Source organism: Wasmannia auropunctata, unplaced genomic scaffold (genome assembly GCF_000956235.1).
Source record: "Wasmannia auropunctata unplaced genomic scaffold, wasmannia.A_1.0 LD336000.1, whole genome shotgun sequence".
Classification (NCBI taxonomy): Eukaryota; Metazoa; Arthropoda; class Insecta; order Hymenoptera; family Formicidae; genus Wasmannia; species Wasmannia auropunctata.
The window spans coordinates 3277388-3300783 of record NW_012026890.1 but is presented as its reverse complement, the minus strand read 5'-3'; the positions used below and the strand labels follow the sequence as shown (position 1 = coordinate 3300783).

At 36.6% G+C, this 23396-nt stretch overlaps 2 protein-coding genes across 8 annotated transcripts in view; one reads left to right on the top strand and one right to left on the bottom strand.

Annotated features, from left to right (window-relative positions):
- The window catches only part of LOC105453383 (ankyrin repeat and death domain-containing protein 1A-like), a 26634-nt gene extending 18759 nt beyond the window's left edge, over positions 1 to 7875 (top strand). The window contains exons 7-14 of one of the 4 annotated variants that reach the window (XM_011695294.1): positions 1875 to 2072; positions 2413 to 2511; positions 2758 to 2856; positions 3086 to 3184; positions 4284 to 4379; positions 4936 to 5149; positions 5587 to 5754; positions 6027 to 7875. In XM_011695294.1, coding sequence (XP_011693596.1) covers positions 1875 to 2072; positions 2413 to 2511; positions 2758 to 2856; positions 3086 to 3184; positions 4284 to 4379; positions 4936 to 5149; positions 5587 to 5754; positions 6027 to 6112 — 1059 coding nt within the window. In that variant the 3' untranslated portion in view covers positions 6113 to 7875. Of the gene's footprint in view, positions 1 to 1874; positions 2073 to 2412; positions 2512 to 2757; positions 2857 to 3085; positions 3185 to 4283; positions 4380 to 4914; positions 5150 to 5586; positions 5755 to 6026 lie in introns of all 4 variants that reach the window. The other 3 variants (XM_011695296.1, XM_011695295.1, XM_011695293.1) reach the window with 3 other exon arrangements.
- A 134-nt stretch (positions 7876 to 8009) lies between these two features.
- LOC105453382 (heterogeneous nuclear ribonucleoprotein 27C) overlaps positions 8010 to 23396 on the bottom strand; it is a 39558-nt gene continuing 24171 nt past the window's right edge. Inside the window, exon 7 of one of the 4 annotated variants that reach the window (XM_011695288.1) lies at positions 8010 to 11142. In XM_011695288.1, the coding sequence (XP_011693590.1) occupies positions 11018 to 11142 (125 nt within the window). In that variant the 3' untranslated portion in view covers positions 8010 to 11017. Of the gene's footprint in view, positions 11143 to 13168; positions 13810 to 18312; positions 23382 to 23396 lie in introns of those variants that run through there. The other 3 variants (XM_011695290.1, XM_011695287.1, XM_011695289.1) reach the window with 3 other exon arrangements.

Here is a 23396-nt window from a genome sequence, read left to right as displayed (position 1 = left end):
CAATGTCGACTGCCATAGTGCCCTTATCGAGAGGCAAGCGCAATCCCCGAGGAGGGTCTCCGCGACTGTGAAACTCGACCAATCGTCAGCTTGAGTACATTTTACGGAAGCCTTTGTAAACAGACTCTCATCTCCCCGTATCCTGGATACTTGCTTTCTCATTCAATTTACTCGCGTATCCCTTCTCGATTCTCCTCGTTGCCGCGCGCGGAATTCTAATTTTCCCTTAGAAGAGATAGGCGCGGCGGTCCGCTCCATTTTTACACGCCGCCCGGCTTGCTGTAATCATTCTTGGGCAATCAATCACTTCTATCCCTTTGAAAATATCGATTTGATGCCGATTAAGTAAAGCCGTAGGATCTATTGGGATAATTGTGGATAAAGATAAGTACATATCAATATTCTCTAACGATGCAATTGAAAGATTTGCTGCAACAAATGTGAGCTGACTCACATTTTGTAACAATGGAGAGAAAATAAACTACAAAGTTAAAGCGATGAACCTTAGAGTTCATTTTTTCTTTTTCTTTACTTTAAAGTTTTTATAAAATATTATCAAATGTGAATTAGCCCATTGTTACAACAAGTCCTTCAATTTATAATTGTCTTATAATTTCTCTCTCTCTCTCTCTCTCTCTCTCTCTCTCTCTCTCTCTCTCTCTCTCGTAGAATCTATTAAATTATTACCACCCTAAATCGGAAATATCTATTTAATGTCGATTGCAAAAAGCCGATTTGAAAAAACTAAGGTCTATTGAAATAATTGCGAGTAACAATAATCACGTATTAATATTTCCTGAAAAATTGATATATAATAATTGATAATTACCAAATTTCTATAATTCTAATTACCATAATTTCGTATTATATAATTTCTATTAAATATCTATCTCTATATCTTTTAATAAATTTTATAATTTTAAATTGGTCTCTTCGAAAGATATTCCAATATAACATTTATTCTGTCACTTTCATCCCTCCGAAATTCTGTATCAAATTACAATAATTTGCAATTATTAATGTATATTGCAAATATATATCTGATAATCTGTTATTTGTAGTAACAGAAAATATCGGAAGTGGATTGATTTGATACGAATTTACCTAAGAGATGTCTCAATGGGACGTTTAGCTTTCGTTGCAAACACTGCAATGCCGATATATAGTACCGCTGCAGACTAAAACTTTTGCCAAAAGTTTCTTTAAATAAAAGAGTTCTCTTAGTTTTTCCTTTCCTGCAATAAGATTGATAGGCGTCGTTATAGATAACTCTAATGACGCAAATTTGTATTGTGTTCAAGATATTGCACGATGTTAGATCACACGTGCAACCTGTGCAACGAATGTAACGGATAATCAGACAGAGGGACACCTTTAGAACTAATAAAACTATTGTAATATCTAGAGTTTTCAAACAAGCCGTTTTTAACATCGTGTCACTGCCAAAAGTTTGTAAAATGTAATATGGTTCAAGAAATTTACGAAAAATATTACTCTGTCACTCCACACGGAGTTTTCATTCGTTGAATAAACGTTCTGCAAAACAAGAGAAACTAAAATAACATGTTTTTCTATCATTCACTGCAAAGAGTATGCAGAGTATGTCATATAAAAATGTTGTGTTTTCTTTCACGTAAATATTATTATTTGAACGATGAGCTCTAAATCATTTTTTCTTTTAAATTCTTTCTACTTGCTTTTGAAAATGATTGAGAGATGCATATGTGTCAGTGCTAGAGATCAAAAGAGCGACCTATGTCGCAAGTACGGGAAAATATGTGATAGTCGCATTTTTTTTTCTTATAAATGAAAATACATATCGAAGTCGCTCGAGCGCTAATTGAACTTTTCCCCCCATCTGGATTCACTTCCAGAAAGGACAAACGCCGATGCACTGTGCCTGCGCCGAGGAGCATTTGGACGCGGTTGAGGTCCTTATAGGATTAGGAGCGAACGTAGACGCCCAGGATAACGACGGCAACACCCCGCTTCACGTAGCTACCAGAACGAGGCACACAGGGATCGCGCAATTATTATTAAAGGCCGGGGCGAACACCGAGCTAATCGACGCGGTAAATAGAATAATTGAGCGATTACGTCCACTTACTATAGGACAGATAAAAAAAGAACGAGGGCTCACACTGGGATAAACGGAATTACACGTATAAACCCAAAAACGTTAATATTAAATTTTCAAAATAACTGAAAAAAATGCAGAATAATTCCTGATGTAGCGAGTTTTATTAATATTCCTATACATTTTTACTCAACGGATAAAGCTTCGTATTCGTGTGTGGATAAATCGTATAAAAATAAATTTTCATCGTACGGTAGATCATTATTTTGTAACGCATACCTCGTATATCACGTGGTCATTATTTCGTACGATTAATCTATATCAACTATCTCCAGGAGGGTTTCACTCCTCTCCACGTCGCCGCAAGCCAGGGTTGCAAAGGAATACTCGACTCCATGATTCAGCACGGGGCCGATCTTAACAAGCAGTGTAAGGTAAAGATATACCACCGTATTTCCAAATATAATCCGTGCCGAGACTGCTGCATGCATAACGACGGCTAACAATATTTCGTAGATGCATTATCGTGTATACGAAATACCTCGGCGCGTTCGATCGCGGGCACGTAATCGCGATGCAATGAATAAGATTAATCGACGAAAAGAAAGACGCGCGAAGGAATTTTCACCGAGGCAAAAATACATGGATCGTCACGGAATATTCTTCGTTATTTGTTGCAGAACGGTAACACACCATTGCATCTGGCCTGCCAAAACAACGAAGTAGAAACGGTAGAGATATTAATTAACAAAGGCGTCGATCTCAATTGTTTGAATCTGGTACGTAAATCTACTGGACTACATTTTCATATAAACTCTTAATAAAATCATCGTATATTATTTAATGCCGCGAGAAATAAGAGATTGCACAAGCTCGTAACGCGAGCAATGTTACGCTTGCCAATCTCCAAGCTGAAAATTACAATTTTTACAACGACATTCGATATCGGAAAACCTGAAACAACATGGATTGTTTGATTTTTCCATCTCCTATCGATTTGCTTTTTAGAGGCTACAGTCGTCCATACATATTGCGGCCGAGATGGGACATACGGATATCTGCGAGTTACTTCTTGCGGCAGGTGCGAATATCGAGCAGAAAGAACAGGTAAATGCCGTTCAACGTAGATAGAACTGGACAACGTAGGTGAAACTGAATATTATCGCGTTATATCCTTTGACGATATAATTAACTGAATACGTTTGCGTTCCATATAAACCATATTATCGATGCTTGAATGAATCATTTATGGATATTGTCTCGTTATCGAATGAGTATGAATTTAGAGCCTCGCATTACGGCAGAATTATAATCGAGCACAAATTATTCAATAATCAATTAAACTTTACTTATAAATTAATTACTGCTTCCGCTTGATAAGTTAAATCGCAATTTTTACGACGTGAGAAAGAAAGTTTCGCAGAGATGCAGGAGTTAATTAAAAAGCTACTCTAATTAAATCTCTGCAAATCAAAGTGAAACGCTGAAATATTGTTACAAGCTAACAAGGTAACTGTTGAATATTGCCTGTTATTAGATTCTTTTTATGGTCTGGCTTAATTAACAGATCTGCTTTAACGATGACCTCCTAACGTTGCAATGCTTTAAATTCAATCAAGATAACGTGATTACCGTGAGACTATTAGCAATCACTATATTAGTTCCACATAATGAACAAAGCTAAATACCGACCAGCGGTTACAAAAATGTCGGTGATATTAATAAAAAGTATTTATACCCGCAAAATAAAAAATTAGAAACTTGGTGGGAATTCGCACGTGCGAAGTGCAAAATGACGAAACTTTAATGACTTAAGTTACCTCGACGTATATCCTGCTCCTTACAACTTTTTGCTTGGTAGAAGCGCTGCAAGATGATAAGAGAGTGCTATAAAAGATTCAATCTCACGACACAAGCTCCAATAATATAACATCCCACTCTTGATTAACACATTGGACGAAAAGTCCGTCGCATGTGCACGGCACGAGGGGGGGGGGGGTGTCGTTTCTGTGTCGACAATATGCGACACGTGCCACGTGGAAATTGACTCGCGCTATTTGCAGAAAGCCCCGAATCCCGAACGCCTTATTCGTAGATCCAGCAGCTAGCGCGCGCTGCGGTTAACGCGATAGGGGGTGCCGGATCGACAGCAACCGTCGCAAACTCGATAATAAAGTTAAACCGAAGTTTATCCTGACGTTTGCAGAGCGGCCGTACGCCACTTTACATTGCGGCGAGGGGCAGTTTCACGGCCATCGTCGACATGATCATTAAGACCGCCAGATTGGATTATCCGATCCCGGTAGGTACATACACGCACACATACACACACACACACACACACACCCGTCGTAAGTTACAAGAATTTCGTTCAGCGTCGATCGCCTTTCCTTTCATGTTGCGTCTGGGTAGACGCCGCTTTTGACCTGCGGCTTATCCTAGCTTGACGCTTAAATGTCTTTTGAACGTCAAGCTATCTTTACGAGCTACCTTAAAACTTCGATGATGATAAAAAAAAAAGCACAAATAATATGATGGTAACAATATCTCGCAAATTTCAATCGTAAAAAAATTTCAATTTCAATTTCTTTAGATTGCTTGTGTGGCAATATCTATACGAGTATTTTTATTAAATTAATTTGTTGAATTATTTTATCCATTGTTCCATGCAAATTTTATATTGCTTTAAATATAGTTTCAATTAAAAAAACACAAATTCGATGCGAGTCTAAATTATGAAACAACACGAATATGTTGTTTCACTACATTCTATTTGTTCTGTGCGTGTTAAATTAAAATTAGATAAGATAACAAAAATAAAAAAAATTGAAATTCAGGAGATCTCAAATTCTGATAAGGAGGTACGAGAGTTGACTCCGGCGCGAAGATGGTGGAGGGAAGGATCGCGCGGTGGCAGCATCTCCAGCAACAACGGCCGCCTCTCGGAACAAGTGCGATCCGTTCTTTGGAAGTTGGCCTACAAGCAGCTGGCACCTGGAGACTGGAAGAAATTAGCCCTTCACTGGACCTTCACCCCCGAACAGATCAAAGCTATCGAGCATCAGTATACGGGTAAATCGATGTGTAACGTTATATATCGTAATTTATTCCATTCTCAAAAGAAACATCAAAATTATTTGACATATGTCTGATTTTCATACTTATTGTAATGCATATTTTATATCATTAGCTCTTTCGGATATTAATTAAAATTCATAATTAAAAATTTTAGAAATCATTGTCATTTAAAGATAGAAAGAAGTAGTCGCGAAATAAAAATCATTTTGGAAACTTAGATCTAAGCCATCGAGGTACAAAATATGAGATTACTCATAATACGGATAATAATTCAGATAATAATTCGGAAGATATTAATAAACATGCATTCATATAATAAATATAATAAAAATTCTTATAGTAACATATGATAAAAATGATCGTAAAATTAATTGCGGATTGTACGTGTGAATTTGTACCTCGATGTTCCTATAATGCGTTCCTATATATAGAACAGCCTTATGAAAAGGACGATAAAGCCCCAATTGTAGGTCCCTCGAGTTACAAGGAGCACGGATTTCGAATGTTAATGATCTGGGCCTCCGGACTGAGTCCAGACGTGCCACTGATGAAAGAGCTCTGCGAGGCTTTATCAGCGGTGGACAAGAAAGCAGTTGCCGGTATATATATATATATAGAAATCCGTTTTTTTCATTACTATATAGTTATGTAGCCGATTGTTATCTCAACAAACTCCTTACCGCGAGCAGTAAAAATAACCCTTATTCATAGGGATTACAACGGATTACAGCGCGCAGCTGACGCGTTTACAGAGATAACAATAACAAACGTAATATATCTTAAGATTGAATTTCATATTGACTTCCTGCAGTGAAATTCTATTTGTTCATTCTATTTCCCGCAATGAAATTCCATTTCACTCATTTTGCAGATTCGGTTCGCAAACAGATGGAGCAGGGGGAGGACGGTAAGGCGAAATCGAAAGGGCAACGTTGTCATAAATGCTCCATCGCGTGAATATCGACAAGTGCCAAGCTCATACGTAAATTTTACACACAAACACACACACACACACACATACATATGAGAACGAATGGATGTCGTACTTTACGACGTAATAGCTGTTGTTGCTGAAAACTTACCTGTATTGTAATGGGGAGAGTTCAACGAACTTGGTAAACGTCATTAACGAAGGATTTACGAGGAAGATAAAAAAAAAGTATATACGAAGTTGTATGTAAATGCCTTTTGTACCAACGACATGCAATGTTACGCAAATTCTTAGGAATTTAACAAACCAGTATAATTTATGACGCAGATATAGCTGTCACTATCATTTTGAAAGACTAAGAATTTCTTTACAAAATATATAATCAGGTATAACGTAATTCGACACGGAGTTTATATCGATACATACAAATTTTTTTAGTCAAAATTTAACGTTTGAACTTCGAATCTACGTGAATAAGGCTAACTCGTCGTCAATAAAGCTAATTTATCGGTATTATATATAAAAAAATCACATGATTTAAAAATCCAAAACAAAATTCGTGAAATGAATTATTACTTAACAAATTTTTGGACCAGGCGGATTGCATATCCTGTCTTATCATGTCGTATTCAAGAAAAGCTGATTGAAGATTTTAAGTACATACAGTAGCTTCATTCGCTGTAGAATAAAAAAATCTATGGACCCGCTACATCGTCACCGGGTTAAACAATATCATTTACACGACGTGACAACAATCAAGAAGGTATCTGAATTATATACAAACAATACGTGTAAAAAGAAGGATACTTGAAATGAAGTATTTGAACAATTATACGTACGAAATCAAGCCGTCCTAAGCTAATCTTAATTCAGGCACTCTATCACGATTCCGTTTTTACCTTCGCGATTCTTTTATAGAGAGAAACTTGTCCGTAACTTGGTAGAGACAAAAAGTACAGTTAGTACACAGAAGCCATCGAAAAAAAGCGGTACAATTGTAAAATCAAAGTAATACTCGAACGTAGAGAATCTTCGAAATAATATTAATAAACGCATAGATTAAGTGTGAGAGTAAATTTTGCAGGGCTTTCGATGTGATAACAGTTTATTAGAGATTAGACCTCGAATGAAGAATATAATATAAAATCGATAGCGATTATCGCTGCACGGTTCTCGAAAGAGAGACAATCTACATATCTGAAACTTACAAATTTAGACGTAACTACGAACGACAACATTATACGTACTTTATCTTGCATCTCGCAAAATTATGTAAGTTAAAAGTTATGAAATTTTTTTTTATTTTACACGAAATCAAATGCGTAATATATAAATTTGTAAGCGAGAAAGCAAGTCATTTCCTCTTCATCATATTTAGCTTATATAATTTTATAACGTTGACGAACTTATACGTGATTAAAAAATATCGAGAATAATTAAATGCGAAAATACTTTTTCTGCATTTGTCTGTACCTAATTCTTTCATAAAATTGAATCAATTATTAATAAAGCGATAATGCGGAAGATAGCGTAGAAATTAAATACTTACCGCATGGATTAAAAAGAAATCATGGACTTCCGAAGCTGCTTTCTGAAAGTACGATTTTACAACAATGTGTACATATCTTGTCTTGATGTAATAAATCGTTGTATTCTGTATATCGTCGTATTATATCATTGTTGCAAACATTATATAAATTATGTGATATATGTGATATATGTGTAGAACAAAAGTAGATTTATAAAATTATTTTTACTTGTAATAAATTGTACTGATAAACAAATTCAATTTTTCAAGAAAGAACGCATCTTTCACTCCCGAAATTACAAACAGGAAATCGAGCTGAAGGGAAGAAAAGATCGAGGTAGGATGACGAGCAAGACAAAGTGACGGGATAATTCGTAACTGACAACTCCAAGTGCTTCTATTAAAATGTGAACGTTTATTAATCCGGAATATCAATTATTCTATACTATAAAAGAATGCATTTTGTCGCTAGCTTCTTGGTTCGCAGTATATAACAAAATACTATAAACAATAATATAGTATCGAAGTGGCGAATAGTAGAAAGGGAGATGGTGCCATCAACAGCAGTCGTACCGCGACGGATTATTCTATGAGACTCTTTTAGTCAATGTTATCATTACAGGCGTTATACAATACGACCGTATCCTAATGCGTGTCTTCCTTCGTTGTCGCAAATCTTCCGGGATCTCTTTCAAAATTTATCGCGGATGTACGCAGGTGCATCACGAAACTTAAGTCAATGCGCATCTCGTAGACGCACTCGAGAGCCTACTTTTTTTCCTCATCCCCTATTTTACAGTCGATTACATGCGTAATATGTATAATTGTATATGCGTATGAATGTTATCTCCGTCTATCTAAAACACTACTCTTATTTCTTAGACCACTATCGCAATTTTAGTAAATACGTTTGGCGTTTTGACCTTATGCTATTTTTTTTTTGCTGCAGGACAATCTGCGCATTCGTTACGACGTCTTTTGCGAAAGGTCTCGAAATAACGGTGAGAGGTCTATAAAACAAATGCAGATTCGAACGTACTTTCAAAATATCAAAATGCATAAATTAGTTCGGTTTTTTTCCGGATTTCTGTATACGATACACTCTTCCATGCCTTTCAAAAAAGCAATCTATTTCAAATGAATAAATAATCCGTAAATAATATCCATCACGCAAATCGATGCACTGTTGCATTCTCGTTAATAACGTTGCAGACGACAATGTTAATTCCCCTACGTGAACATGATTTCGAATTCAACTAAGAATCGGGGAAAAAAAAAGTATTCACGCCGGATGCTGAGACTTTTTAAGCGAGGCGAACCGCTGAAGAGGAAATTTAAAAAAGAGATATCGAGAAGATCGCGTCGAAACAATCGGGTCATATATGTGCTCACAATGCAATTAAACTTCACACGCGTTTTTTTTTTCACATTTCTTTTTTACCTCGAGTCCACAAGCCTCACGTCATCCAGTCAGTAAATTGAACAGGACGCCTAGTAAATAAACTTCCTACGGCAGAAATCGAAAAAAAGAAAGTATTAGGTTCTGTATTCTAACGCTGTCGTCGCGCGCGCGACAATTATAGATGGAAAGAAACACGTAAGAGGGGGGAGGGGGGGCGGAGAGGTGGAAGCGACAAATTGATCGTCCGCAAACGAAAGTGAAAAACTCGAAAGAGACTTATCACGGTAGGACGAATGCTGTCCGCTGAGAATAAACCTAATAAACCGGAGTCCTCGAGAGAGAGAGAGTCGATCTCCCGAGCTAGACAGCACGCAGATAAAAAAAAGATATTGTCCTTTTACGGTATCGCTGTCACGTATTCCTACAACGCAATGGTTTGTTGCCGGTCCGACTGATTGTTTCCTCGTTGTTTTACAGCGCTTTTCGATTAAGGGAGACGTAAGGCTAAAGACGTGTTGCTTTTTCTTACACTAGTCCGCGGTACAGTTTCAACTTGCGTGCATATCTCAATCGTGCAGCGACGTTAATATGCGTTTGCAAGCTATTCGGTGGGCTTTGCCCACCGCCTTGAAAAACCAGACGCCGAGCTCGCTCGTGTCTGCCGCCTAATCCGAACGCAGGACATACAAACGTGCATGTGTTTCGAAATAATAAAAAAAAAATTAAAAAACCATACAAAGAAGTTAATCGCTTTAAGAGTTTTGTACCTGCCAAAAATTTATTAATGACAGATCATTGATAAGTCCTCACGAGTTATTCGTCAACGAATGCATCAGATTTCGCAAGTTTAGATTGTTTAAAAGTTACTCCACTGGGAAAAGTTTGAACTTTTTGTAGAAAAGTTATCGTCATTATCTTGTATATATAATATCACTATATTTCATATTATATATACGAGTGATAAAAAAATACGGTGAATATTGAAATAAAAAGAAACTTATTACATTAAAAGATAAATTACAATTAATCTCCTTCAAAAATATTCCCTCTCGCTTCTACATTTATCCCATCGTTCTTGCCACTTGCTAAAACAGTATTGGAAGTCCTCTTTCATAAGTGACTTTAGTTGCGCTGTCGTGGCTGCCTCGATGTTTTGAATTGATTCAAAACGTTTATGAACTACTTACGAAAGAGAATTGCCAGTACTGCTTTAGCAAGAGACAAGAGCAATGGGATAAATGTATTAAAAGCGAGGAAAAGTATGTTGAGGGGGACTAATTATAATTTGTATTTTAATGCAATAGGTTTCTTCTTACCTCAACACTCACCATATTTTTTCATCACACCTCGCATGTTTTATAATTATCCAATATATAAAATTAGAAATTTGTAGAAAATAATCAGTAGCGATTATAATGTCCAATTTCGATTGATAAAAATCGTGGCATTCTCTTGACTACATTCGAAAGTTCGAACGATGCGTCTTAGGTACGCGAGATGTATTCAGGACGAAAAGTCAAGTGGTCTAAAATCGATTTCTCAACTTCAAATCGGGAGTTCGCTGCACGTACATAAAAGTATCTCCGACATACGACCTCGCGAGTGGCACCAATCAATGAAGTGTCGTATAAAACCCTTAAATCTACTTGACATCGCTGTTACGTTCTTTTCGTCGCGAGTTCCGCAATTTTTCTCTTTCACTCTGCTGTGTACACCTATACAAGTCGGGCAAATTTACGGCAAACACAATAAGTTGCCCCTTCTTCAATTGCGCGTTCGCCGCGCATTCCGCACGTCCCACGAAGTTATACCATATACGCCGATCTTCTTTCCGTCCACGGGTTTCTCCAACGTAGACTTAAAGTAAAATAGAGCATGTGTCTTCTATTACCGGTATTAAAGTATCTCGTAAGTATGCGTACGAATGTACGTTAGCAACAAAAAAAAGGGGGGAAGGAGAGTCTCGAGCCGAGACAAAGGCTTCTCTTGTCTCATTCCTTTTTAGCGACGATAAGGATGATAATTGTTGGTGCTCGACGTGGATCCTGTATAACCCCTTTGGGGCCCACCGCCGTAGTTGTCAGTTCCTGGCGCAGCAGGAACGCTCGACGACCCATATCTGGCGCCTGTATAGAATCGCATAAAAGAACATAGTACTGCGTGCCAGGACGTGGCAAGAGGACGTAATCGGAGAGGGTGGTAACAGAGCAGTGGCTCGCGTTATTCTACAACAACTCAAGAAACTGATCCTCGAACGGAAGATCCGAGCGTGTGAAAAGCGGAGGAAGTTTAACTTCTTGCAATCCAAATCACGAATAATGAAAAAAGTAGTTAAAACTTTGACAAATTAATACTTTCACTACTGCACGTTTAAATCCTTTACAGATATGGTCATCGACCATAAATCTGATATAAATTTAAGCATTAATAAATTATCAATCAATTATTTAAATAATTTATTAACATATAGTGTGCATTTAAGTATTTATTATAGTTAGTTCAAATGATTAGATACAGATGTTCGTGTTAATTTCCATGTTGTTAAAAGTATATAATTTCGTGCGGAACATCGTAGCAACATGGAGATATACGGTAATGTTTCTAACGTGATATAGAATTGCAAAGAGTTAAGATTGTCGGAGTTAGCTGAAAAAGATGTTAGAACGGAGAATGAACAGACTAATTAAAGCGATCTAAACTTTCCATAAACTCCAAATCAAGTCGATAATGAATATTTGAGAGATAAAATAATTATCAATTTAATAATAAAATAATATTTACAACTTGTGTTTTTCATTATTAGTAATAGCACACTGCGATCATAAAGACGGCCTTGGTTAAATTAATCTAAGGAATCGATATTATTGAAAAATAAACAAAATTAATTAGATAACTTTACAAGTATTTAAAAAGTATGATCCACTATATAAAAGTAAACACTTTATGGAAAAAAATTGCAAATTCATATTTAATGATACAAGCATTTCAGATTTTCAATCATAGTTTTTAATAGAATTTATTTCTTTAAGAAATATTTGTTTAAATGAAAAAAAGATAATAAATAATAAGAAATGCAGAAATTAATATTACCTTTTTTTAGATCGCTTGAATTTATAATTATTTAATCAATTCTGCAAATATGCATCATATAGCATATAGAGATGAAAGATAGCAACGTGAGAAAATAAAATAAGAACAAAAAGAAGAAAAGACAGAAGAGGAAAGATATTTGGAGCAAGCAAAAGTAAAAATGGGAGAAAGCAGTCTAAAGGTATTGTATGTAGGATCAGAGAATACGTTTCGCTTCTAAAACGATCTGAAGGGCAGAATGGATGGGTAGATGAATAGATAGATAGATAGCTAAATGAATGAATGGATGGATGAATAAAATGGATAGATGAATGGATTGATGGGATGAATGGACAAATGGATGGATAGATGGATAGACGAATGGAATTTTGAGGATAATTTGAAAACTCGAGAGCAAACGGGTTGAATTAATATCATCGATCTATAGATCTCGAAAGGGAGGTTACACACATCTTCTTTCCGTATCCGAGAGATCCGAGCGTGCATCATAGCGGCGGCTTTTAGGACCTCCAGACGAGTTTCGGATCGCGACGAGTTTGTGACTAATTTGCAAAAAAGGGACGCCTGAAAAACGGGTCAACTCGTTCGCACCGACCTTACCGATCCCCGTTCACGGCGAGGCGCAGGCATAAAACCGGAGCGTCAACGCGATTTTATCGATTCCCCTTTAACGCTTTTCAATTCAATCTTATCTGTATGTATGACACGCGTTTTCGCGTTTAGAAAAGTATCTCGACATCAAATGTCTACTCGAAAAGAAATCGTTACTTTCTGAAACTAATCCAACGATGTGAAAAGAATAATTAACAGTCGGTTTAATTAATAATTCATACTCAAAATATTCCATCCCACTTTCTAACTAGAAGCAAAATTAGATAATATCTAAAAAAATAATAATAATAAAAGTGAAATTTTTTTCGAAAACCATAATTAACATCGTAATATCGTTGTTATTTCAAGTATAGCATTTATAATTGAAAAGCGTTAAACGGATATTAACTTTTATGGCTTATACTTTTAACGTTTAATTACTTAAGAACAATTATAGAAACATCGTCACGATTAAAGATAACACATGTATATCCATAAAAAAGCGGGACACACCTTAAGACTTACTACAAAGATACTACACTCTAAAGGTTAAGCGATAAAATTTAATGTTAGCTTAATAATGAAAATCGTACAGCTAACATACGTGACGGTGGCTTAGGTAATCTTACTGTATAAACCGAGCGCACTTACTTCTGGCTAATTTAATTAATTAATCCTTACTCGGTAATCTTACTGATCGCGCGCCATCTCGATTGCTGGAAACGAGCTCAAAGTCACCGCTATAAAATTAACAAATTGTAATATATAATCAAAACTATGGAGATACAACCGGCACGTGATACGCGCATTGAGGTGAGTTTCCGGCCGGAAGTTGTACGCGCGTCCATTCTTACACCCATTCTCTTGCACTCGTCTTTCGCTTTCGGCCACTCTCACGCACTATTTCTTCCCCTTTCCCGTTTACTCGCGCACTTAAATGAAAACCTGTTTCTCTCGGCCGTTCGGACGACGATCTTTCTAGCGCCTATAGGGATGATAATTCGTGTGCTGGGTCAAGGAGAACCGTTGGGGACCAGGGGCTGCGTCTCCGTTGGGAATGAAGGTCGGACTTCCGGTTTCGACGTTTTTGAATTTGGGGATCGGGATGACGTCTGTGGAGAGGGAAAAAAAGGCAAGGAAGATCGTTAGAGCTCGTTTCATCTCTGGAAACGCACGTTTCTCCCTCGAGTGCCACTCCTCTGGAGGAAACTCTCGAGCGAGTTTCGTGCAACGGTATCGAGGACAGTACGAGATGACAGAAAAGGAATTAAGAGAGGAGAGAGAAAGTGTTGGATAGAGGGTTCGAGAGTTTTTCTCTTCGAGGATGGTCTTTATACTTCAAGTGGTTGAGCGCGATCTCATGAAGCCTCCTATTATTTAACCCTTTAACCGAGTTTCTCTTTTCTCATAACACATTAATGCTATAATTATATATACTACGTTCATTGTAGCCTAATAATCTAAGTCTTATCTAAAATTATCGTATATGATAATATGATACGAATTCAAAAGCACCGTACATTATAATATACACAAATCGTCTCTATATCAAATAGCTTATAAATTAGAAATCGTATTATCTAAAAATTTGTCCTGAGTTTATTTAATTGAAAATTATATATGTATTTCCGTGCCATTTTTTTTTGTATATCGATGCACTTTTGGATGAACTTTTCATCATCTACGTATATATATCTATATCTACATATGTATAAGTTACATCTACATACTAATATATATGAAACTATGTTACGATAATTTAACGTATGAAAGTTATACGCATATTAAAATTACGGACGCCAGAGAAATATTTTATCTGCCTGCCCGGTTAATGGGTTAAGTGTACTTAGAGATTAAGCTTCGATTCATGAACATGTCAACACTAATGATTCAAACGATGCAAATCACTATTTACGAAATCGTGAAACTAGAAAAAAAAGACTTTAAAAGCTCTTGAAAATAAAAATCTGTACTTCATTTGCACTTCAATCATTTTTAAATAAATGTACGAAAGTGCTGACATGTGTCTAGTACCAGGCCAACTCGAAACTGAGACTATCCCGTTGCAATGCAAAAGAATTCGTTATAGGAAAGCAGAAGTTATTTTTTTCCAGTGCAACAGCTCTCGATATGGTAATTATTATTACAGGACGACGCGCCTCAGATTCGAGAGAACATGGCGGGATATGTATGTTGGGACGCGCATAAAACACTGCACTAATTAAAAAGCCTGTCTCCACCTTTTCCGATACCGTTCCTGAATGTCTGCGGCAATGAAAATCCAAAGAATTCCGTTCGATAAATATTTTTTAATAGTGGACCACCTCTGTAATTTCGTTCTCATTAATGACAGCGACACCGTGCATACGAAACTTGACGCGGCACCGGATTCGAATCATTTCTTTCCGCGCAAAACAAGCACGCGCGTCAAAAATTCTTGTCCCGCGTATAAAACACAATATATATCCATCCAGATACAATGAAATGTTATTTGATATACGACGTTGATGTAAGCCGCATTTCGATTGGGCGCGCATGATCGCGTATGCACGGTACGCAAAATCGCAATACGTGAGGTAATTGCAAAACAGAAGCGGTAAAAAGAAAGTAGAAGGTCATCTGGGAAACGCATACCGGTGTCGATGGCACTGATCCGAGGGATCGAAGGAGGAATCGATCGACGGACAGGTGCGCCATCGCAATTTAAGTATACTAAGAAAAAAAACACATGTGATCTCTCTTCTCTCGCGCACTCGCATGCTCGCACTGTCATTCATACCATGTACATTATGTACAAATTATATATATATATTAAATTTTATATATATATATAAATTGTTCTTTATAAAAGAATTCTTTAAAATGAGATATTCAAACTGATCACTGGCACTCAAATACAGCATTACGCGATAACAGTTATAATATATATTATAAATATACTAGTACAATCGTCACTAGGAATAAAAATTTATGCTGTGCAGTGTTTTAAGTCTCTCAACCACATGAAATAGTTACACATAACTACTTAAGGTGCGAACTAATTTTAAGTGAAGGGATCGAGATTAGTTCGATTGACAAGATGGAAACTTTTTTTTTTCATCAATATCATTTTCTATTTAATCATAATTTCTCATAATCTATACCAGTGTATTTTTACGAATAATGATCCATTTTTTCTCTATATTATATCATCATATAGTAATCAGCATATCAACTTATCATCATTATATATATATTTATATATGTGTATATAGATTTATGTATATATAATATTATATATGTCTCATTACGATCGTTATTAATATTATTAATATATCTTAAGTATCAATTAATCAATTAATCCACTAGAAACACCGTTAAGCATATTAATATATATATTTTATATATATATGTGTATGTGTGTTCAATGAATAATAATAATAATAATAATAATAGTAAGAATAATCATAGTAATAATAATAGTATAAGTAGTAATTGTAATAGTAATAATAATGGTAGTAGTAATAATAGTAGCAATATAGTACAGTAACTATCATAATAGTACTGTTATTTTATATGTCGTCGAGAGTGGGGGGAGGGAGTAAGAGCGTACGGTGTATGACGTACTCGTATGAGCTAAATAACTTGACAAAAGCAACGTATGTACGCGTGTGCGTGCGCGTGTGTGTATGTGTATATATGTGTGTGTGTATGAGTTCGTACATGCTTATCGACAAAAATTAAATGGTAAAGCAATTACTCGTAAATTGTTACATACGTCTCGCTTGTTTATACAATCTATATATGATCGACTGCACCAAGAAATACATTTTGCAAAGCAAGCATACAGTTCTTGCATTTGATGCAATCAATTACATAAATGTGTGAATAAGTTAAAATATATTAAACAATTCACGAGCAAGTTATTTGACCCTTAACGTTTGTCGGCAAGCGTATATGTGTCAAAAAGCAAAAAGGAACAACGAGAGAAGAAATCAGCGGTATGAGTCGATCTCTTCTATTTGGACTATCCTATCTTTACCGTTACACGCCAGATTGATTGATACCCTTCCTTCGAAGGCACGTCAAGGATTCTTTCGAAAAACAAAAAAAAATGAACGGACACGTTTTTCTAATACACATCTTTTTCTCGGACAATTATATGTATTCCTATCTTTGATTCATCCTCTTTCGCCTACCGCCTGCCTATCTATCAACCTTTCCTCATCAATCCTTCTACCTCTTGAATCTGATCTATGCCAGTCATCTGTTGGATTTCCTTCCAAAGTGCCTGTCTCATACTGATTTCGACATCCAACTTCTGAACATCCCTCTTCGTCGCTTCAAACTTCTGCTCACGTCTGAGATTTATATCGGGGTGTGATTCACTTAATAAATTTGCTCCCGATATTTCCTCTCATATATTCATATCTAGTTTCAGATTCGTGCTGTACGTAACGTCACCGTCGTATCGACGTCATAGGTTTTTCTATGAATTTCAAATAAAGCAATTCACACTAATCGTTATAAAACCAAATCGCTGACATTTAACGTTAATCATTCTCAGAAATATTTAATGGGTCAGAACATGACAATTTTTATTCCATGTAGCGTATAAAAAAGCATTTTAATATAAAAAAACAGCATGCAAATCGTTTTTACTATATAAAGATCACAAACTTTTCTGATAGTCTCTTAATACAGATACAATTTTTTAGATTTATTTCATTAAAAAAAATTTTATGTTAGAAGCAAGATGGATTTTTTATATCTCATGGAAAATACATGCAATGCTGTTGAAAGCACATTGAAACAGTTAGCAATTTAGCACATTGGCTTGCAGTAATTGTTTAAGAATCAATCATTTGAACATTTCATCAATTATGTAATAAAGTCACTTTATTTAAAAAAATATTATATTCAGGATTCGTGCGTTTCGTGTTCTATAGCAATATAAGAAACGTGAAACTAATTTAAAAAATCGTTTTAAATCAGCTAAAGTTGATGAAAAGAGTTCACGATTTCTCTATATTCTCAAGTCTACTAATAAACTTAAAATAATTAAATGAAAATATATTCCAATGTGTGACTGTCATATAATAAAATTATATAAAAAATAGAGTATCAAGCTTGTTATTACGTGTTTGTTGCTACATATTGACTCAATGGAAATATTTAAAGTTTGTGCTAATATGTAGTTTCCATCGAGCAGATGAAGTTGTCAAGAACAGATGTGCAGTAAATTGAGAAATGATCGTCCGGTATTAAATAACTCTACAAGTTTGGCGATATACGGTTTGACGTTACGTACATAATTTATAACGCAACTTAATTAAACTTCGGCACGTGCATTCGTTAATCTCGAAGGAACGCCACGACCGAGACTTCGGTCACGGCACACCCACGCAGACTACGAGGTCAATTGCAGAGCCCCTGGCATTCGCGTGAAACAAACGCAGAAATTCACCTCACGTCAATTCGCGTTCAATCTGATACGTGTACCGAAAACACCGTTCTCGTGCCTCCCTCTCATTTGTCGTTCGCCTACAATCTCCCGTGGTCTCTTCCCCCACCCATCGTGTCGGAGATAACATCGCTAAAAATAGATAACGATCGTTAATTATTTTTTTAACTACTTTCGTAATTTTCACTCGTCGATTCGTCACTGTCTCCGATCCCCCCGTTCCCTCGCTCCCGCCGTGCTCTTCATTTCGCACGCCAGAACACCAAATACACGTCCCCGACGAGTTCTATTTGACGATCGTTTCTTGTCGCATTTTGATAATTTATAACATTACGCACGTGCCCTATGAACCTACAGATAAACGCTCCGTCGACATAAGGATATACGTCGCGAAAAGAAAAACGGAGACACAAAGACACGATCGCAAGAGAAATGCGACGACCGAGAGTCTCCTTCCGTTTGATTTTGTCATCACGATTTCCTCTTTCTCTCTTCACTTCTCCCTCCCGTTCTCTCTTATCTTTTTTTTGCACGCGGGTTCAGGGGATGATCCCCCTTTCCGGATAAACGGCAGGTTCGAGGGGCTTCGATTTGGAAATATTGCGCCGGCACTCTTCATCACATCTTCGTTTTTTTTTTTTAATAAACACTAACGGTTTTTAGCTATGTTTTTTTTTTCCTTTAATGCAAGTACTCCCTACATGCTATACGTAGTGCAGCTTAATAAACTTTACTCTGTTTCGCATGGTTTTTTACTTAGTAAGATTTGGCAAACCTTAAACCTGATTCTCGACGCGCGATGGTCGCGCGCCAACTTGTACCCCGTACGATCTATGCTCCTGTATTACTAAAATGTATATTCTGTGAACATTTCTCTAAATGTGTGTATATATGTGTGTCTGTCATTTAGTTGTTAATATCGGATATTTACGCCTATATGCTCACTCGTCGTCTCCTAATCGTCTCACAATCACACAATCCTTTCGCTCGTTTTTCCCCTTTCACACGATCCTCTTATACCGTCTTCCCAATCGGAGAATAGAATCCATTCGCCTTTTTTTCAAAATCTCTCGTCTTACGTTTCTTCTACTTATTCTCACGACTTTTTAAAATCGCAAATAATATTGACATCGTAGGGATCAAGTTTGCACACAACGTAGAGGCTTAACTTGTCAATTCTCAATTCTTTTTACTCCGAAAAGTTTACTCAATTTTACCAAAAGTACTAAAATAATATCAATAAATTTCAATAATCGATTCGACCTATTAAGTAAATTTTTTTAATGAACCCCTTTATGTATGTATGAGATAAAAAAAACACGAATGTATTCGATTCCTCCTTTAATCCGTCATTACCAGTAGCTCGATCATCGCTCGATCAATTCATGCAATTTCGTCAATCACTCGATATTCATTCTCTCACTTCGTGCGCACGTCCATTCGCTTCAGTCACGTACGTCTCGTCCTGCCAGTGATTTATCATATCCCATTTTACTTTCTCCCACCGTCTTCCTTTCTAACAAAAGAATTAAATTACAACGACTTATATAATCAACGACTTAGATACGCTTTCCTTTTCTTTTTACTTAAGAATTACGGAATAATTATGATTCTCACGAGAACACAATAGTTGGCATTTGTGGTTTCATTAAAAATATTTCACTTTCCCTATTTTAATACTTGTCTACAACGGCCTTATTTCGAGAGTTACGAGTTTAATTAATTAATTAGACAATAATCGATACCCTTAATTATTGATCCTATGTGCCGTATCCTCCTTTGTCCCCGCCCGTCGAAAGAAGCGGGGGGGTCTTCTATATATATGTGTTTATGATAATTAAAACGAGTCAAGTAAGTTTCATTAATTACTCTTTCTTTTTCCTCTCTGCGTTAAGGTACTCTGAGATAATTGTTAATTTATAATACATTTGTACACAACTTATCTCTTAATCAATAATTATATCGATTTAATTATACCGCTACAACGTCGTGCCCAAGTTTTTTTCACATTCATGCGTCTTTCACCCCATCCATCTCGTTTTGCTGACGTCGTCGCGCCCTCCGGAAAAGGGCACACGACGTACGTACCGTCGCGATTTTAAGACACGTTTAAAAAGGGTCTGCTATCATGTCATCGAAACACGAAGTAAAAACGTTCGCACCGATGTATCAAAAGAGAACGAAAATAAGCCGTCGACTTTGTTTCGCGCGTTGTTAGAGCAATTTAGTTATTTTTTTATTTTTTTAAAGCTTCAAGAATTGCGAATCCTAATCTTTGTTTGCTCAGACATCATCAGCTGAATATTGAGAGTTGTTATCGTTCGCGACGTGATGTGATATCCGAGAACCGCGCTCGAGTAGAAAGTAGAACGAAATCGAGTTGACAAAGAAAAAAAAAAGAAGAACCTGCCAATTTCGCGCAAACGGAAATTCCTCCTCGCACTTATCTACCGTAAACTATCTCGCGTTAAGAAAAAGAGATCTGTCTGTAGCACTTTCGGTGTGTACTTTCTATCCACGTATTATTTAATGCGATTTTTCGGCCTTACCCAGCTAAACGATTACGATTTTTCGTAACAGCTATCATCCTTAGGCGGAGGTAACGAGTTTAGTAAACAACTTTTTTATTTTCTTGTCCATTTATCGAGTAAACTAGACCGTAAGACGTTAGAGATAGCCCATTAACTATTAGTAACAATAAACGCGAACAGTCGTTTGACCTTACAGCCAGCCTTTCTAATTAATTCTACTTCCGAGAGGATGTGATTTAATTAATTCCCAGTCTTTCCAGGTCGTCTTATATACGTCTATTTATCTACCTAACCGAGTCCAGATTTTTTTTGTTGCGCCCGTTTTTTTTTCTCTTCACCCCACGCATGCACCCCCGGCACCCACGCAGCATTCGGCCGCACAGAATTCTTACAGGATCGCGCCACCAATTAAGCTCCACACTTACTCCCCCAAATCGTCGATCTTAATTAAACGTTAAACATGCTCGCCTTACTAATCTAAGCTCTTTCTCACACGCGCCTCATTGCCTCGTAGCCTCGAGAAGCTGTCGATATAGTACTTTATCAAGAAAATAGTAAAGCCATGGCTGATGACAATTAATTAATTAATTACAAATAGAAATTAATAACAACAGTAGTTTTCACATCTATCTCTCTCTTTGTCTCTCACTTCCCCCTCCGATCTTTCGTTTTAAGTGGTACTAACGCGTTAATAGTTAATAGTTAATTAGTGATAATTGTAGCAGTACTTTGACACTTCTTTTATCTTTTAATAAGGTTTTGTTTTTCCGCTTTTATCCTAAGCCTAAGTGTCACGGCAATATTTCCAAATCGGGCTGAAGCGCGCGAGTACGCGCGTGCACGCGGCTCGCAAGGAGAAACAGCAGACGCGCGATTGTTATTTTCCATTTTTGTTATCTTTTATTCAGCTCGATAAAGCACGCTGACTACTCGTTTGTATCGTATTATACTTCGCGACGACCCTTCTCCCGGCTGTCCCTCTGTCCAAAGGGGCCACCAGACATGAAAAGGGCTGTCGCTCTCTCGTGTCTCCACGGAGGGCAGTGAGCGTTGGGACGTATTTCATTCACGGCGAAATTATACGTTTAAGACGAAAATAACTGTAGCGTAAGTTGACGAAACGCGAAAATTAAAAGCGATAGCTTCGACTTCACTATCGAGCGCGATCGATTTATCCTCTCGCTTAAGTCCGTTTCGGAAACAAAACCAAAATTCTGAAATGAGCGAAACGTGAACTCAATCTCGATTCAATAACTGCCGCGCCGTAGTCGATAATTGAATCCCAGGATTGGAAATGCGAACGCCGTTTTGACATATAAACCCCAACTTCTCTTGATTGGATAAATTTTTTGGGCGGTTCCTCTGGCGAGCAAAATTTGAATTTGAACACGATGATATAGGATAAGAACGAAAAAATCGGATCTATACGATCCATCTTCAGATCGATCAGATTAAATGCAAAATTTTTCAACGATAAAATTAATAATCTCCATTTTCTTACAAATTTCCACAATTAAATCAATAAATTATCACAATTTTTCAACGTATAACTATTTTCGTTGTTAAAAGAAATGTCGCAGTAATTCAAAATCACGCTGACTTTAATAATTCCACTCGCCAGAGATGCCTGTGATGAATAAAATTGACGAACGGAAAGAAGTTAACTACGGTAATCTGAAAATGCGTTCCAACCACCAACAGCCCATCCTAGATTCGTCTATCAATATTAACACAGTTGCCTCCACGGCTGTTCTCCTACGTTTACGCACACAAGAATAATGTGGGATGGATGAAACATCAAACATTAAATATTACTTGTTAAAATACAAATAGTTATCTAATTAGTACATGCGCATACAGACTCGTAAATACTATTTATACTCGGTGTAATTCGGCTCGGTATATTCGCCGTTGTTTGCTTAGTAAATGATGTAAATGACGAGGCAAACGTCCCTTCCGACGTAAGGGGAGTAAAACGCGATACTTCTAATCGACAAAATTCCCCAAGCGCTCGCTTGGTAAATCTTCATGTGTATGCGCTATCTTAAAAAGCGTCTACGATGTGTAGGTACGTGTGTAAATGTATGCGTGTATATGTTCGATTTCTTGTGTGTCACATTTGCGTCGCGTCCGAATCACAAGCATTAGAGAACTCTCATTATTAAATGCAAAAGGTTCGACATATTAGCGAGCTAAGTGGTCGGCAACTGCATAAGTTTTGCGGCCAAAATTAACAAACAATTGAATACATTTAGAAGGACTAAATTAATTTATTTAAAAATAAATATGACAACAAACAGATATTTCGAAAAATTACATAATACCATTAACTCATACAATTCATGGATTTAAAATCAACGCAAGTGGAGCATTGATTTTATGAATGATTCGCAGGCATAAAAAAAAATTCTCTTATTCAAACAATGAAATTCTCGAGCGTTAGAGAAGTTGAAACTTTTTAATAAAAGAATTGTGTATGCCTACGTAAACATTGATTTGTGCACCATTTTATAGCTTTACTTACATGAACGAATAATTATGTATAATATTTTCATGCTTCTACCCAAAACTTCGTTAAGTCTGTGTCATCTTGTTTGTGTCCATAACTTCGTTATGTATCGTCATGTATCCCTGACTTTGTCCGCAAGTTTGTGGTAACTGGTCAACGCTTGAAGATATCGAGCCGTACGCGTGGCCCATTCTTGTGCAACTATAGGTAATTAAA